General features: G+C 58.1%; 8 protein-coding genes across 8 annotated transcripts; 3 read left to right on the forward strand and 5 right to left on the reverse strand.

Moving 5' to 3' along the window:
- Positions 1-21: 21 nt before the first annotated feature.
- On the forward strand, positions 22-1,134 carry ACA1_373900 (methyltransferase domain containing protein; the record flags this gene model as incomplete). The annotated part of the gene is made up of 3 exons (XM_004334288.1): positions 22-273; positions 338-593; positions 632-1,134. The coding sequence occupies 3 exons, from the start codon at positions 22-24 to the stop codon at positions 1,132-1,134; spliced, it is 1,011 nt and encodes a 336-aa protein (XP_004334336.1).
- A 159-nt stretch (positions 1,135-1,293) lies between these two features.
- Positions 1,294-3,397, reverse strand: ACA1_373910 (alkaline phosphatase family subfamily protein; the record flags this gene model as incomplete). The annotated part of the gene is made up of 11 exons (XM_004334289.1): positions 1,294-1,475; positions 1,547-1,649; positions 1,734-1,897; positions 1,971-2,120; positions 2,226-2,396; positions 2,491-2,577; positions 2,676-2,792; positions 2,865-2,880; positions 2,912-3,008; positions 3,112-3,301; positions 3,388-3,397. The coding sequence occupies 11 exons, from the start codon at positions 3,395-3,397 to the stop codon at positions 1,294-1,296; spliced, it is 1,287 nt and encodes a 428-aa protein (XP_004334337.1).
- A 345-nt stretch (positions 3,398-3,742) lies between these two features.
- On the reverse strand, positions 3,743-4,837 carry ACA1_373920 (uncharacterized protein; the record flags this gene model as incomplete). The annotated part of the gene is made up of 5 exons (XM_004334290.1): positions 3,743-4,147; positions 4,275-4,379; positions 4,448-4,539; positions 4,611-4,686; positions 4,769-4,837. 5 exons carry the CDS (start codon positions 4,835-4,837, stop codon positions 3,743-3,745), a joined length of 747 nt encoding a protein of 248 aa, XP_004334338.1.
- Positions 4,838-4,886: 49 nt separating this feature from the next.
- ACA1_373930 (uncharacterized protein) lies at positions 4,887-6,273 on the reverse strand (the record flags this gene model as incomplete). Its single annotated transcript, XM_004334291.1, has 6 exons — positions 4,887-5,120; positions 5,281-5,369; positions 5,490-5,664; positions 5,761-5,895; positions 5,962-6,124; positions 6,260-6,273. 6 exons carry the CDS (start codon positions 6,271-6,273, stop codon positions 4,887-4,889), a joined length of 810 nt encoding a protein of 269 aa, XP_004334339.1.
- A 313-nt stretch (positions 6,274-6,586) lies between these two features.
- ACA1_373940 (tetratricopeptide repeat domain containing protein) lies at positions 6,587-7,875 on the forward strand (the record flags this gene model as incomplete). The annotated part of the gene is made up of 6 exons (XM_004334292.1): positions 6,587-6,681; positions 6,784-6,962; positions 7,041-7,149; positions 7,260-7,360; positions 7,447-7,568; positions 7,657-7,875. The coding sequence occupies 6 exons, from the start codon at positions 6,587-6,589 to the stop codon at positions 7,873-7,875; spliced, it is 825 nt and encodes a 274-aa protein (XP_004334340.1).
- An 815-nt stretch (positions 7,876-8,690) lies between these two features.
- ACA1_373950 (SPY protein) lies at positions 8,691-9,890 on the forward strand (the record flags this gene model as incomplete). Its single annotated transcript, XM_004334293.1, has 2 exons — positions 8,691-8,933; positions 8,997-9,890. The coding sequence occupies 2 exons, from the start codon at positions 8,691-8,693 to the stop codon at positions 9,888-9,890; spliced, it is 1,137 nt and encodes a 378-aa protein (XP_004334341.1).
- A 252-nt stretch (positions 9,891-10,142) lies between these two features.
- Positions 10,143-10,527, reverse strand: ACA1_373960 (uncharacterized protein; the record flags this gene model as incomplete). Its single annotated transcript, XM_004334294.1, has 2 exons — positions 10,143-10,332; positions 10,406-10,527. 2 exons carry the CDS (start codon positions 10,525-10,527, stop codon positions 10,143-10,145), a joined length of 312 nt encoding a protein of 103 aa, XP_004334342.1.
- A 66-nt stretch (positions 10,528-10,593) lies between these two features.
- On the reverse strand, positions 10,594-11,431 carry ACA1_373970 (uncharacterized protein; the record flags this gene model as incomplete). Its single annotated transcript, XM_004334295.1, has 4 exons — positions 10,594-10,766; positions 10,861-10,991; positions 11,053-11,254; positions 11,305-11,431. 4 exons carry the CDS (start codon positions 11,429-11,431, stop codon positions 10,594-10,596), a joined length of 633 nt encoding a protein of 210 aa, XP_004334343.1.
- Between the last annotated feature and the right edge of the window lie 186 nt (positions 11,432-11,617).

Raw genomic sequence — 11,617 nt, forward strand, 5'->3', positions numbered from 1 at the left:
AGCCAGAAGAGAGTAGAAGTTATGTCCACGGGAGGTGACTTTGCGGCGGAGGTGTCGTGGGCGCAGCAGGAGCCCATCCTGGCCAAGCACTTTCGCGGGCGCCGCGGGCTGAAGATAGTGGAGGTGGGGTGCGGGCTGGGCGAGCTGGCGCACCGCATGCAGGAGGCCGGCCACCGCGTCGTGGCCATCGACCCCTCGCCCGACGCCATCGCCGCCACCCGCAGCAGAGGCGTCACCGACGCCCGGCAGTGCAGCCTCGAAGAGCTCGCGCAGGTTTGTTTGCGTGCGCCGCCACACGACACGCACCTCACACACGACACACACGACACACGGGCAGGCGAAGGAGGAGCGAGGCACGTTCGATGTGGTGCTGTTCACACGGTCGCTGCACCACATCGGCGAAGACCTGGAGGGAGTGCTGCGGCTGGTGCGGGACCAGCTCCTGCGTCGGGCCGACGACCGGGCCGGCGTCCCGTCGGGTCTGCTGATCATCGAGGAGTTCGGGCGAGAGGACATCGACCGGCCCACCGCCGAGTGGTACTACGCCCTACACGACTCGCTACTCGCCGCCGGTCTCATCTCGCCACCGCAACGTCACCGTCACCACCAACCCATCAACACGAACGTGAAGAAAAGAAGGAGGAGCAGAAGATGAAGAAGAACAAAACGGAGAAGAAGAGCATAAAGGAAAAGGAGGAGGAGGAGAGGGACGTGTTGGAGAGGTGGGCGCGGCAGTTCAAGTGGAGCCACCACGGGATGGAGGGCATCGAGCGCCTGCACCTGGGCCGCGAGATGGTGGCCGCGATCGAGCGCGTGTTCGGCCGCGTCGACGTGCAGCGCCAGCCCGTCCTCTTTCGCTTCATCGCCAACCACATCGACCGCCGCCTCAACGCGCTCAACAGCAACACCAACAAGAACAGGAACGACAACAACGAAGCCGGCGTGCCCGCCAGCGTGGTCGACTCGGAGGGGCGCGCTTACGAGATCGCGAGGGCGGTGTGGCGGTGGGAGGAGAAGATGGTGGACCGCCACACGATCCTGCCCCTGGGCATCTTCGGCGTCGCCATCGCCACCGCCAAGCAGCAGCCCGAGGAGGCCCCACTCAACCGCCCGAGCTCGCCACAGGCGTACTGATGCGAAAGGAGAGAAAGCGAAGAAGAAAAAGAGAGAAAGCGAAGAAGAGAAGCAGCCATCGCGCGCGGATGAAGTGGGTGGTGCCGTGTTGGTCATAAATAAAAGAAACTCACAAAAAGTAAGACCAAAGAGAAAGAGGGGAAGGGGGGGGGGTATCGCTTAGTGGTGATGGCCGCCATGGCCGCCCATGTCCATGCCACCGCCGGTGGTGGTGGTCGTGGTGGCGCCAGTGGCGGAGGGGACCTTCTTCATGAGGTACACGCCGACCGCCGTGTTGTCCACGTTTCCTCGCGGAACGTCCGTGGTCGCGTCTCCGCACACGTACAGGTTGACGTCGACCCCTGTGCCCCCCGCCACCAAGCGCCCGCGGTGAGACCACACGACACGCGCACGACGCGTCGAGAGGTGGTACCAGTGTCGCTGGTGGTGCTCCACGAGATGCCGGCTCGGGCGGAAATGACGCTTCCGATCGTGCTGCCGAGCTGGGCCTGGTCGCTGGCCTTGATTTGGTTGAGCTGTCACCGCATCATCGCACACCACAACAAGTAAGCACGCTTCCCTAACCCACGCAACCCACGGGGTGGTGGTGACCGCCGCACCTCGGCGGCGGTGAGATCGAGGCCGGTGGCGGCCTTGACTTGCGTCTTGGCCTTCTCGTCGACGGAGCCTTCGGACATGGTGCCCATCTTTTGCACGATGGCCTCCACGGAGGTGGTGGTCGGCTTGAGCACGGAGGGATCCCAGCTGCTCAGAATCAGCCCGCCTTGTGTGTTGTGTGTTGTATGTGTGGTTAGTGGGCATGATCGCTATAAAGTGAGAGAGCCAAAGCGCCGAACCGGAATCGCGGTCAGAGGCGATGAGGCAGGCGGTGTCCTTAGTCTTGATGAGGAGGTCAGCCACGGCGTCGAAGCTCTCCTGCAGGGCCAGCACCTCGTGCGCCAAGCACGCCGCATCGTGTGCGTACGCGCACTCGTCGATCCTGCCAGCTGCAGCACCACACCTCCGTGAGTCAGTCGCACACGCACTACCGCACACGCACTACCGCACACGCACGCACACACCACCGCACACGCACGCAACATTTGTTGTACCTTCGACGACAAGGAAGAAGCCCTTGTCGTTGTGAAGAAGGTCGAGGGCCTTCTTGGTCATCTGGAGGAGCGTGGGCTGCTTCTTGTCGCCGCTCTTCTGGTCGATCGCAAAGTCCATCTTCTTGTCGGCGAACAGACCCAACACCGGCAGCTTCGCCACCTTCTCCAGTTCTGGCGTCGCGACAAACAAAAACAACAACCACCCCAAACGAAGGTAAGCGGCGCCTCTTGCACTGTGTCGTCAATGTCTTGAGAAAAGAGGTACCGGCGGCGTTGGTGGGGGTGGCGTAGGAGGCGTCGGTCCAGTCCTTGGTCTTGTCGGCGTAGTACGTGCGGCCTCCGCCCATCAGCACTGCACAGCCCCAGGAAAACAACGCAAAAAAAAAGTAAGATTGTGCAAAAAAAAAGAGCGAAAAAGAAAAGAAAAGAGCGAAAGAGAGAAGAGCGAACGGTCGATCTTGGAGGTGAGCTGCTGGCCGGCAACCATGGCCGGCATGTTGGCGTGCTCCATGTGACTCGTGAAAGCGGCAGCCACCGGGCCGGCCAGCTCGTCCGTCGTAATGAATCCTGTGGTTGTCTCTGATCAGCCGCTGCTTACGAATCAACAGAAGAGAGAGCACAGAGCGGAGGGCTCGTTACCGGTCTTGAGGCCGGCCTGACGGGCGCTTTTCGAGGATGGACGCCACCTTGGCCTTGGACTCGGGGTCGACGGCCGCCATGCCATTATCGGTCTTCTTGCCCGTCGCCAGCGCGCTCGCCGCAGCAGCCGCGTCCGTCGTCGCGCTGTAGCCGCGACAGAGCGTGAGCCACCACCACACACGCACGACCGCACGCGCCACCGCACACGCACACATGACACGCGCGACACACGCGGTGGGGAGGATACCTGCTGTAGGCACGGGTGCGGAGGGTGGCGGTGAGGTAGGGCTCGAAGGCGAGGGTGGTGGGGACGGAGGCGTCGCCCTTGCGAAGGACCTCCTGGAAGCTGCGCGTGAGGGTCACGCCGGCCGGGCCCAGGCCCGACCCCACGAACAGCACCACGTTCTTCACCGTCCCGCCAGGCCCCATGTGATGGTCTGCCCACAGACCACGTCAGTCTTTTACTATTCATTAATTTAAAAAAGATTAATTGAATTATAATCCTAATGGCGTGTAGAGGTACCGTCGTCCATGCCCTTGAGGTTGGTCGAGGCAATGATGTTGATGATTATGACCACTGCGAAGAGGGCACCCGCAATAAGTGCAAAGCTGAATGATCGCCTGCATCGGAGAGAGCTCGTGGCATCAGCATAAATCACATGCAATTAAAATGAGTTACGTAGCGTGGCCTACCCCATTTTTAAAAAAAATCGCGTTCCTACTCTTTCCTGGTGCTTGCGGATCTAAACAACCACAAGATGGAGATCGATCAAGCACCGGACCCCCGCCCAGCAAGTCTTTAGTCCAAATTTCTCCTGAATAGCCTGTCAGCCCATTTCGCTCTTTTTTTTTGCTCCTTTTGATTTTATTTACTCTTTTTACTGCTCGGTTGGTTCTGGCCGCCGTCCGCGTCGCAGCCAGCCGCCCGACGACAAGCCAGACTGGCTCGTGTCGCTGCTGGCCGGGACTGGTGGCTTGCTGTGTTCGATGGTGGTCTCTTCTTCCTTCACCGTGTTAAGCGTCGCCACTTGGCCGTCGGCCACTGCGTCATCAGCACCAGCTAGGCCGCAACATCGCTCGTGAGACTGCACGTCATGGTGGTGGTGCGGATGATGGTGGTGGTGTCCGCTGGCCTCTGGTGGCTCTGGCTTCTCCTCTTCGAGCAGCTCGTCGTCCGAGGAAGAGGAGAAGGCGGGGATGGAGTGCATCTCGAATTGGCCGATGCACACCAGCACGGCCGACTCGTCCAGCCCCTCCAGCGACACCCCGAACCGTCCATTCCTCTGCACGAACGCCACCGCCTTCTACTCGCGCTCCCCCCCCCCACAACACCGCACGATGCCGCACGACACGCACATCGAGTGTGAGTGCCACCATACGGTTGAATTGACCCTGGAGAGCAGCACAAACCTCGTCGGTCAGAAGCGAGTCGGTGATGAACTTGGTGCGCTGGCCGTGGATGAGCGCGTAGTCGCCACCGCGCTTGCTCACCACCTCTGTGAACTCCCGCCCCGTCTTCGAGACATTGAGTTTGTACGTTGCTGTGCGTATCGCTCGTCGCGAACGCGTAGCAGGTCGGGTACCTTGAAGTCGATGATGGCGAGACGATACCACGTCGGAGCATCGTCGCCCTGACAGCAACAGCACTGCGCCTCGGCAGCCGGCACCTCCGTTTCTACACGCGCGCGAGTGCATCATGATTCAACTCTAACGACTGAACGGGAAGAAAGAAAGATTGGAGGGTACCAGTGGCAGTGACCCCGAAGCATTGACGGCTGCCTAAGTCGATGAAGTGGCCCTGAAAGAGGCTCGTGCCCCCATCCTACAAATTCATCGATTAAAGATAAAAGAGGTTAAAAACGTAGGTCGGCAGGTCTCGCTGATCAAAGGTTGGAGGCCTGCACCTGGAAGAGAAAGCACAACTGCGCCGGTCCAGCCCACGATTTTTGCTTCTGGGCACCACTCACCTCCATCTCTTGGAGTGGTCTACGAAAAAGAAATATTTATTATTTGTTCTTCGAATTACTCTTTAGCGGAGGATGACGATGAAGGGGCCAAAGAGTACTCGGTGGTGCGCAGAGGAGGGTGGGGCACGATGCGGTACACCTGCTCAGTTTTCGAGTTTGGAATGTGAGCCGGCACGGCGTAGTTCTTGATGGAGATGTAGAAGAACCACGGCGCCTTGCTGCTGCCTTCTCCATCGTTCGCCACGCCAACCAACATCACCCACTTGTGCCCGTTGACGTAGAAGGTCACCTGCGAACGACAACAAAGAGGAGGATGAACATCACGGAATGAGGAAGTTAAGAAGGAGAAGAAGAAGAAGGCCAACCTCGCGCTGATCCAGATCTAGGTCGATTGTGACGGTGTCCTGAGTTCTGATTCTGGACTTGATCCTGATGTCGGGGGGCGTGACGATGTCGACCTCCTTGATGGTGTCGAGAGTGCCGTCGCCCGCAAAGATGCCCACCGCCGAGATGTACCCATGCGGCGGAACATGTCGCCCTTGGCACACCCCAAACGATGTGCTGCCTGCATCGTGTGTGTGTGTGCGTGCGTGCGTGTTGTTTGTTTCGTCTGTGTACGACTTTCAGGAAGAGAGAGAGAGAGAGAGAGATGGCGCACCTGGGCTGTAACCTTCGACCTTGACCGAGAAGAGGTGTCTCCCGCGCCACACGCCCCGTTTGGTGACCACCCGCTGAACCAGCACGGGCCCCTTGTAAGTTTTGTCCACGACGCAGCCCAGCAAATCCTTTTGCAGCATGAACGCCTCGCCGCAGCGTAGGGGCGATGTGTCTAGCTGCCATCCCATCTGCAGCACAAAGTAATATAAGTTCAGTGTATCACCATAACATAGAAGAGGTGCATTGTCGAGCCGTTGTGGCTGAGGCCTTACTCGATGATTGCTCGCGCACAGCGACTTCCAGTTGCTGTCGTTGCTCTTGTCCATCTCCAGGAACTTCTCGTGGTCGTAGTACGCAGACCTGATGTAGAACTGCCGCCAGGCGTAGCCCCTGGGACTCAGTAGAGCCTGGGAAGCAAAACGGTGAGGCCACCATGTTGCGGCGGCCAGGTGAGGTGATGGTGCGCGACGTACTTGGAAGAAGCGGTTGAGGCTGCCCAGACGACATGCGTCTTCCATTTCAAGGAAGTTGAGGAGGTAGGCGAACAGGTCGGCCGACATGAAGCTCAGCGCACCCATGCCACTTGCGGAGTGCTCCGCGAATAGATCCTCTGCCAACTCATGCCGCGGCCGTGAACTGGTGACGCACCCCCACCAGCGACGTCAGCATTGAGAAAGTGGGCCACCCAGTAAAAGTTGGCACCAACAAGGAAGACTTGAGAAGAGGGTCACAATGTGCTGGTTCACGGCACCTTGAGGGGTGGTCACGTACCTGTGGCTGCCCATCTTCGTTGGTGACAACTTTGTTGCCGAGAAGTGGAACTCGCAAAAAGATAGGGAAAATGTAATTTTCCCATGTTTTTTCTTGACTTCCCAAATTAGGGAATTCTTGCTCACTGCGACCTGCGTCACAAACAAGTGGTCATCTCCCTCCGCAGCCGCTCTGGGGGACACACTTGAAAGAAGCGCACCATGATCTCGGGCAGGAGGTGGAAGCTCGCTTTTGCCGTCTTTCTCGTGGTACATCTCGAGAGCTGGAGAGTTCAACATCTGCAGTTGATGTAGTAACCTTCCCTTCTTCTCCCTCTGGGTCCACAAGATGAGCCTCGTCATGAGCGAGATGGCCCGAGCAGATGGGACCTCCAGCAAACAAGCGCGGCGCAAGGTGAAGAAGAAGGAGGCGGCGTACCACATGTCCGCCGTCGACCCGCGCCAGGCCGAGGAGCATCGCGACCTGGTGGGCGAGGAGATCGAATCCAGGCTGGCCAGCGCCAGCGACCTTCTATCGCGAGGCAGGTACGACGAAGCGCTGGCGCTGGCGCTGGACACCCTCTCGGTGGACTCGATGGACCACAAGGCGGCCTACCTGGCCGGCGTGTGCCACCTGCAGAAGCGCCAGGGAGAGCTGGCGATCAAGTACCTTACCTCTGCCACGACCATGGCCCCCTACAACGCCCTGTATCGCAACCACTTAGGTACCTATTCGCACGCACCGCGCGCCCGCACACACCGACACAAGCGCGCGCAGATGGCTTACCATATGCGAGCTACAGGGTTGGCCTACGTGCATAAGAAAGAGTGGACGCTGGCGGTGGATGAGTACATGGTAGCGCTCGAACACGCAACGTCAACCTTGAAGGCGGACGTTCTCTACAACCTGGGGTATCGTGTGCACCACAACCAACGAAGAAGAAGAGTGAGAGACGGCAAAGAAGGAGCAGGGCAGGGATTGATGTACCGGTGTACCTCCACTCTCGTGGTGTGCGGCGCAGGTTCGCCCAAGAGATGCTTGGACGAGAGGAGGAGGCGTTGGCGAGCTATCAGCACGCTGTTTCGAGCATGCCAACGCACCTCACGGCGCTCAATGGTCTCGGTACGAAGAAGCATGAGCCCTGGCCTGAGAAGAAGCTGAGCCCATCGCTCAGAGGCGCTCGATTGATCGTTGTCCCCGTGCTGCAGGCAACCTGTTGCAGAAACAAGGCCAAGTGGAGGAGGCGCACTACTATTATAAGAAAGTACTTGGCATCAACCCGCTACATCCGGCGAGCCTCTACAATCAAGCCTTGGCCTATCAACTCCAGGTAACAAGCATTCAAAGCGAAGCGACTCGTGATCAAGAAGGAGGAGGAGGAGGGTACTCACCTGGTGTTGTTCGTTGGCCCGGTGTAGGGTCGTCTGATAGAGGCTGTAGGCAGCTACTCCAAAGCGGCCCAACTCGTTCCGACCCACGTGGAAGCCCACTACAACCTCGGGGTCGTGCTCCTGGAGCTGGGGATCTACGGTGAGGCAGTAACGGCATTCTACAACACGCTCATACTTCGTCCGACCATGTTTGAGGCATGGCTCAACCTGGGTGCGTACCGTGCGCGTGAGCAGCTGCCCCACTGAACCAGACCTCACTCTCTCATCCTCTTTGCCAGGAGTGGTGCTTGAGCAACTGAGCCAACTGAGTGAAGCTACGAAACACCTGCAGCACGCACTCATGTAAGAGAGACGCACACTTGCCTTTGTGGTGGGTAAGGTGACGCTACTGACCGGTGCTCTGTGGGCATGCAGGCTGCGCCCGACTAGCGCCAAGGGCTTGAGCGCTCTCATGCTGACCCTTCGCAAAGCCAGCACCTGGACACACGAAAAGAATACGACTACAGCACTGAAGGAAGCATTGCCGCACACCTGTGCCGAGGAGTTGGGTATAGTAGCTCATCGCCTCTCACTTGCTTACTTGCTCTTAGCTTACTCGTCTCATCTGCAATGCAGCCGAGATACCCCCGTCAGTTCCACTCCTCTTCAACTTCACCGCCGAAGAGAAAAAAGCCGTGAGCGAAGCGCACGCTCTGCGGCTGGAGCGCTATGCTGGAATCCAGCGTAACACGCGAGGAGGAGACTGGAACTTTGCTCATGAGATTGGTGCGCACCGATAGTCGATGCGGCGAGGGTGTCGCCTGCTGCCAAGCAATCCTGAACGTGCCCACTCCCACACAGGTAACGTGACGGAGGCCAAAGGCGACGAACCAATCAGGGTGGGGTACCTCGCTGACTTTTCTGATGAGAAGACGGTGCATCTGCTGCTGGGCATTCTGCTACATCACGACCGGTACCTTGCTTCCTCTGATTAAGCCCAACTTGTAGCGCTCCATTTAACTGGGGGAGAGCTGGCCGGAAGGAGGAAGATCGAGGTTAATTGTTACTGCCTCCTGCCGAAGATGACGGGAAAATTGGTGAATGGAGAGGTGGTGCCGCGAGCTCGGGAGGACTTGACGGCGGAGGAACTGGACTGGGAGGAGATGATGAACGAGACGTGCCATCAATTCATCGTCTTCCGACAAGTATCGCCTCTGGTAGTGGCGAAGAAGATCCACGACGATGAGGTGTCGGTTCTCGTCGATATCGGCGGCCACCTGTCGTATCGCGCCGAAGTGCTCGTCTTGAAGCCAGCTCCAATCCAGGTAGGTTAGCGTCGTCATGCTTCAGCGGTACAATTTTTGGACAAGAGCTCACCTTGTCTTCAGGTGCACTGGCCTCTGGGTGGATACCTCGCCACCTTCGGTGACAAGGAGAGCGTCCAATACCTGCTCTGTGAGAACAGCATGCTTCACGAGAACGAGACTCAGTACTTCACCGAGCAGCCGGTGTACCTGCTACCTTCCTTCTACGGGTACTATCCGCCTCCTTCATCGGCCGCCGAGGCCAGAACGATACGGGCAATGGTCGAGAAGGCTCTTGACGCGGCCACGCCCTTTCCATCGCTCGCATCGGCCGAAAGATCTCCTGCGCATGCGTTCCCGTCACTGCCCGCCGTCCCTATCAGCATCCCATTCGAGCTCCAACTGCCCGACCGCAAGGCCCTCGGCCTTCCTCCCAAGGAGGATGGTACCTTCATCTTCTTCAACTTTGCCGAACCGTACAAGGTCGATCGGCAGGTCTTCGCGACCTGGATGCAGATACTCAACGTCACGCAGAACACGGTCCTCCTACTGCCGAGCGGCGCGACCAACGAGAGAAACCAGAACATGAAGAAGTACATGTCAGCACGAGGAATAGATCCGAAGCGACTCATCTTCACGACGATCAACGGCGTACCTTGGCAGCTGACGTCAATGACGGATACGCGCCACATCCTTAGCTTCGTCGACCTCTACCTCGATACCTTCCCCTTCGGCACTGATGTGCTCAGCCTGGTCGAGACGCTCTACCACGAAGTACCTGTGCTGGCACTGCAAGGCAGGTCGTTCTCAGAAATGGTGGGTACCAGCTTTCTCAAGACCTTGGGCCTGCCGGAGCTGATAGCGCAGAGCAAGACGAAGTACGTGGCCACTGCTGCGCGGCTCGTACGGTCGACCAGAGAGGATCTCACCGCATGGCCTGCAAGCGAAGACCTTGCCTCCACGGTAAGTGACTGCTGATCTAAGCTCGGAGTTGTATTGGGGCTAATGCTTGAATCACGTTACAGTGGGTGGCCAACAACAGAACCGTGCTCCGGATGGACGATCTGCGAAGGAGGCTGGCGGAGAGTAAGAGGTCAGTGACGAGCAGGCTGTGGGACGCGCGACGAATAGCTTCAAGCATTGAGCAAGCATTCTACACGATGCGACTTGTCTGGCTCGCACGAACACCACCACAGCCGTTTGTGGTTACGGAATAGTACCTCTCTATGCTCAGATCCGGGGCACCACGGGATTCTCTGTGTCCATCGCATCCGCACCGTTGGCGTGCAGGTTTTCTTCATGGGGCTCCTTTTCACCAGTGAAGGAAGAGTTGCAGTGGTTACAGGTCTGACGAGAGCTCTCAAGGTTGGCGCAATAGCTCTGAAGCTCTTCGAGCGAAGTCGTAAGGCTCGAGATGTACCTAGGCTCAAGATGTACCGGTCAGAAGTGATTATTGAAAGAGCTCATACCACTCACACGAACAGCGTACGTACTTGTCGAGCTCTTGATACTCGCCGAGAGTCGTGTTGTGAAGCGCTTTGTGCTTTTCGATGAGCCGTACGCACCCGTCTGATTTGGCCTTCAGCAGCTTCACTTCTTCGTCCATAGCGTCCATCGTCAGACCAGTAATGGGACCACGTACGTCGACCACTAAACCCTACAGGGCAGTGCAGAAGCGTCGTTAGCCGACCACGAATTCCGATAGAGCAAGTGGCGTTTGTACCGGGAGTGGATTGTCCTCTGGGGTTGGCTGAAGCTCGGCGACTGCCGCTTCGAGCGAGAGAGTAAGCTCCGCCTTCTCGTCGGCGGCTTGGGCAACAGCTTTTTCGAGCTGCTCTACTCGCTCCCTCAAAGCTGTGAAACCCACCCGTGAGATTAGCAGCTACACGAAGAGTTATGTGCTTGCTCATGAGGGCGTTTGGCATCGCGAGGGTAGAAGGCAACGTACCGGAAGGCCGGAACGCAGAACCAGGAGCAGCCATGCTCGGGATAGAGACTGGCCTAGGAGCGCCTTTGTTTGTAGCGTGGAGAGTGCGCAGTTCATCGTTGGCCGCCTCAATCATCTTGAGAAATGTGCCTCTACACGAAAGAAGGTTACTTACCTCATGCAGGGGTGTGTGGTAAATGCATCAAGGCGTACCTCTCATGCCTCATGCAGTCGATGTCCTTCTTGATGGCCTCGCGGATCTTGTTGTTCTCTTGCTTAAGGCGCCGCACCTCGTCTTTCACCTGCTGGTTGCACCGTTCCTCTCCACTCAGCCCCGCCTTGACTGAGGCGAAGGTGATCTGAAGCTCCGTGACCTTTTGCTTCCATCGGTCTTCTTGCCTGGTGACTAGCGCGTCTGGATGAGTTTGTGACCCTAGCTGAGTGAAGCAGCGGGTAGGGGCATACCTTTTTGCAGCTCGGCCTTGGTGTTGTTGTGATTCACGATCTCGGCAGCAAGCTTCGCCTCTTGCTCCCGCTGCGCGGCTTCCAATACTGAGATGTGCTGGACGAGACCCTCGAATTCCTTGCCCATCTTCTGCGTCCTGTTCCACGTCTCGCGGCAGAAGAAGGAGAGCAGAGCAAGCCCCGTAAAAACGAGGTTGCCTGCGTTTCGTTTGCCTGCGTTCCAGTTGGCGCCAAATGTTAATCGCTCAACTCGATCGTTTTCGTGCTCCCTGAGCAGCTGTGAAGGAGAGCCTCCGTGTATGGTGCGTTTCTC

The sequence above is a fragment of the Acanthamoeba castellanii genome (genome assembly GCF_000313135.1).
Source record: "Acanthamoeba castellanii str. Neff unplaced genomic scaffold scf7180000084679, whole genome shotgun sequence".
Lineage (NCBI taxonomy): Eukaryota > Discosea > Longamoebia > Acanthamoebidae > Acanthamoeba > Acanthamoeba castellanii.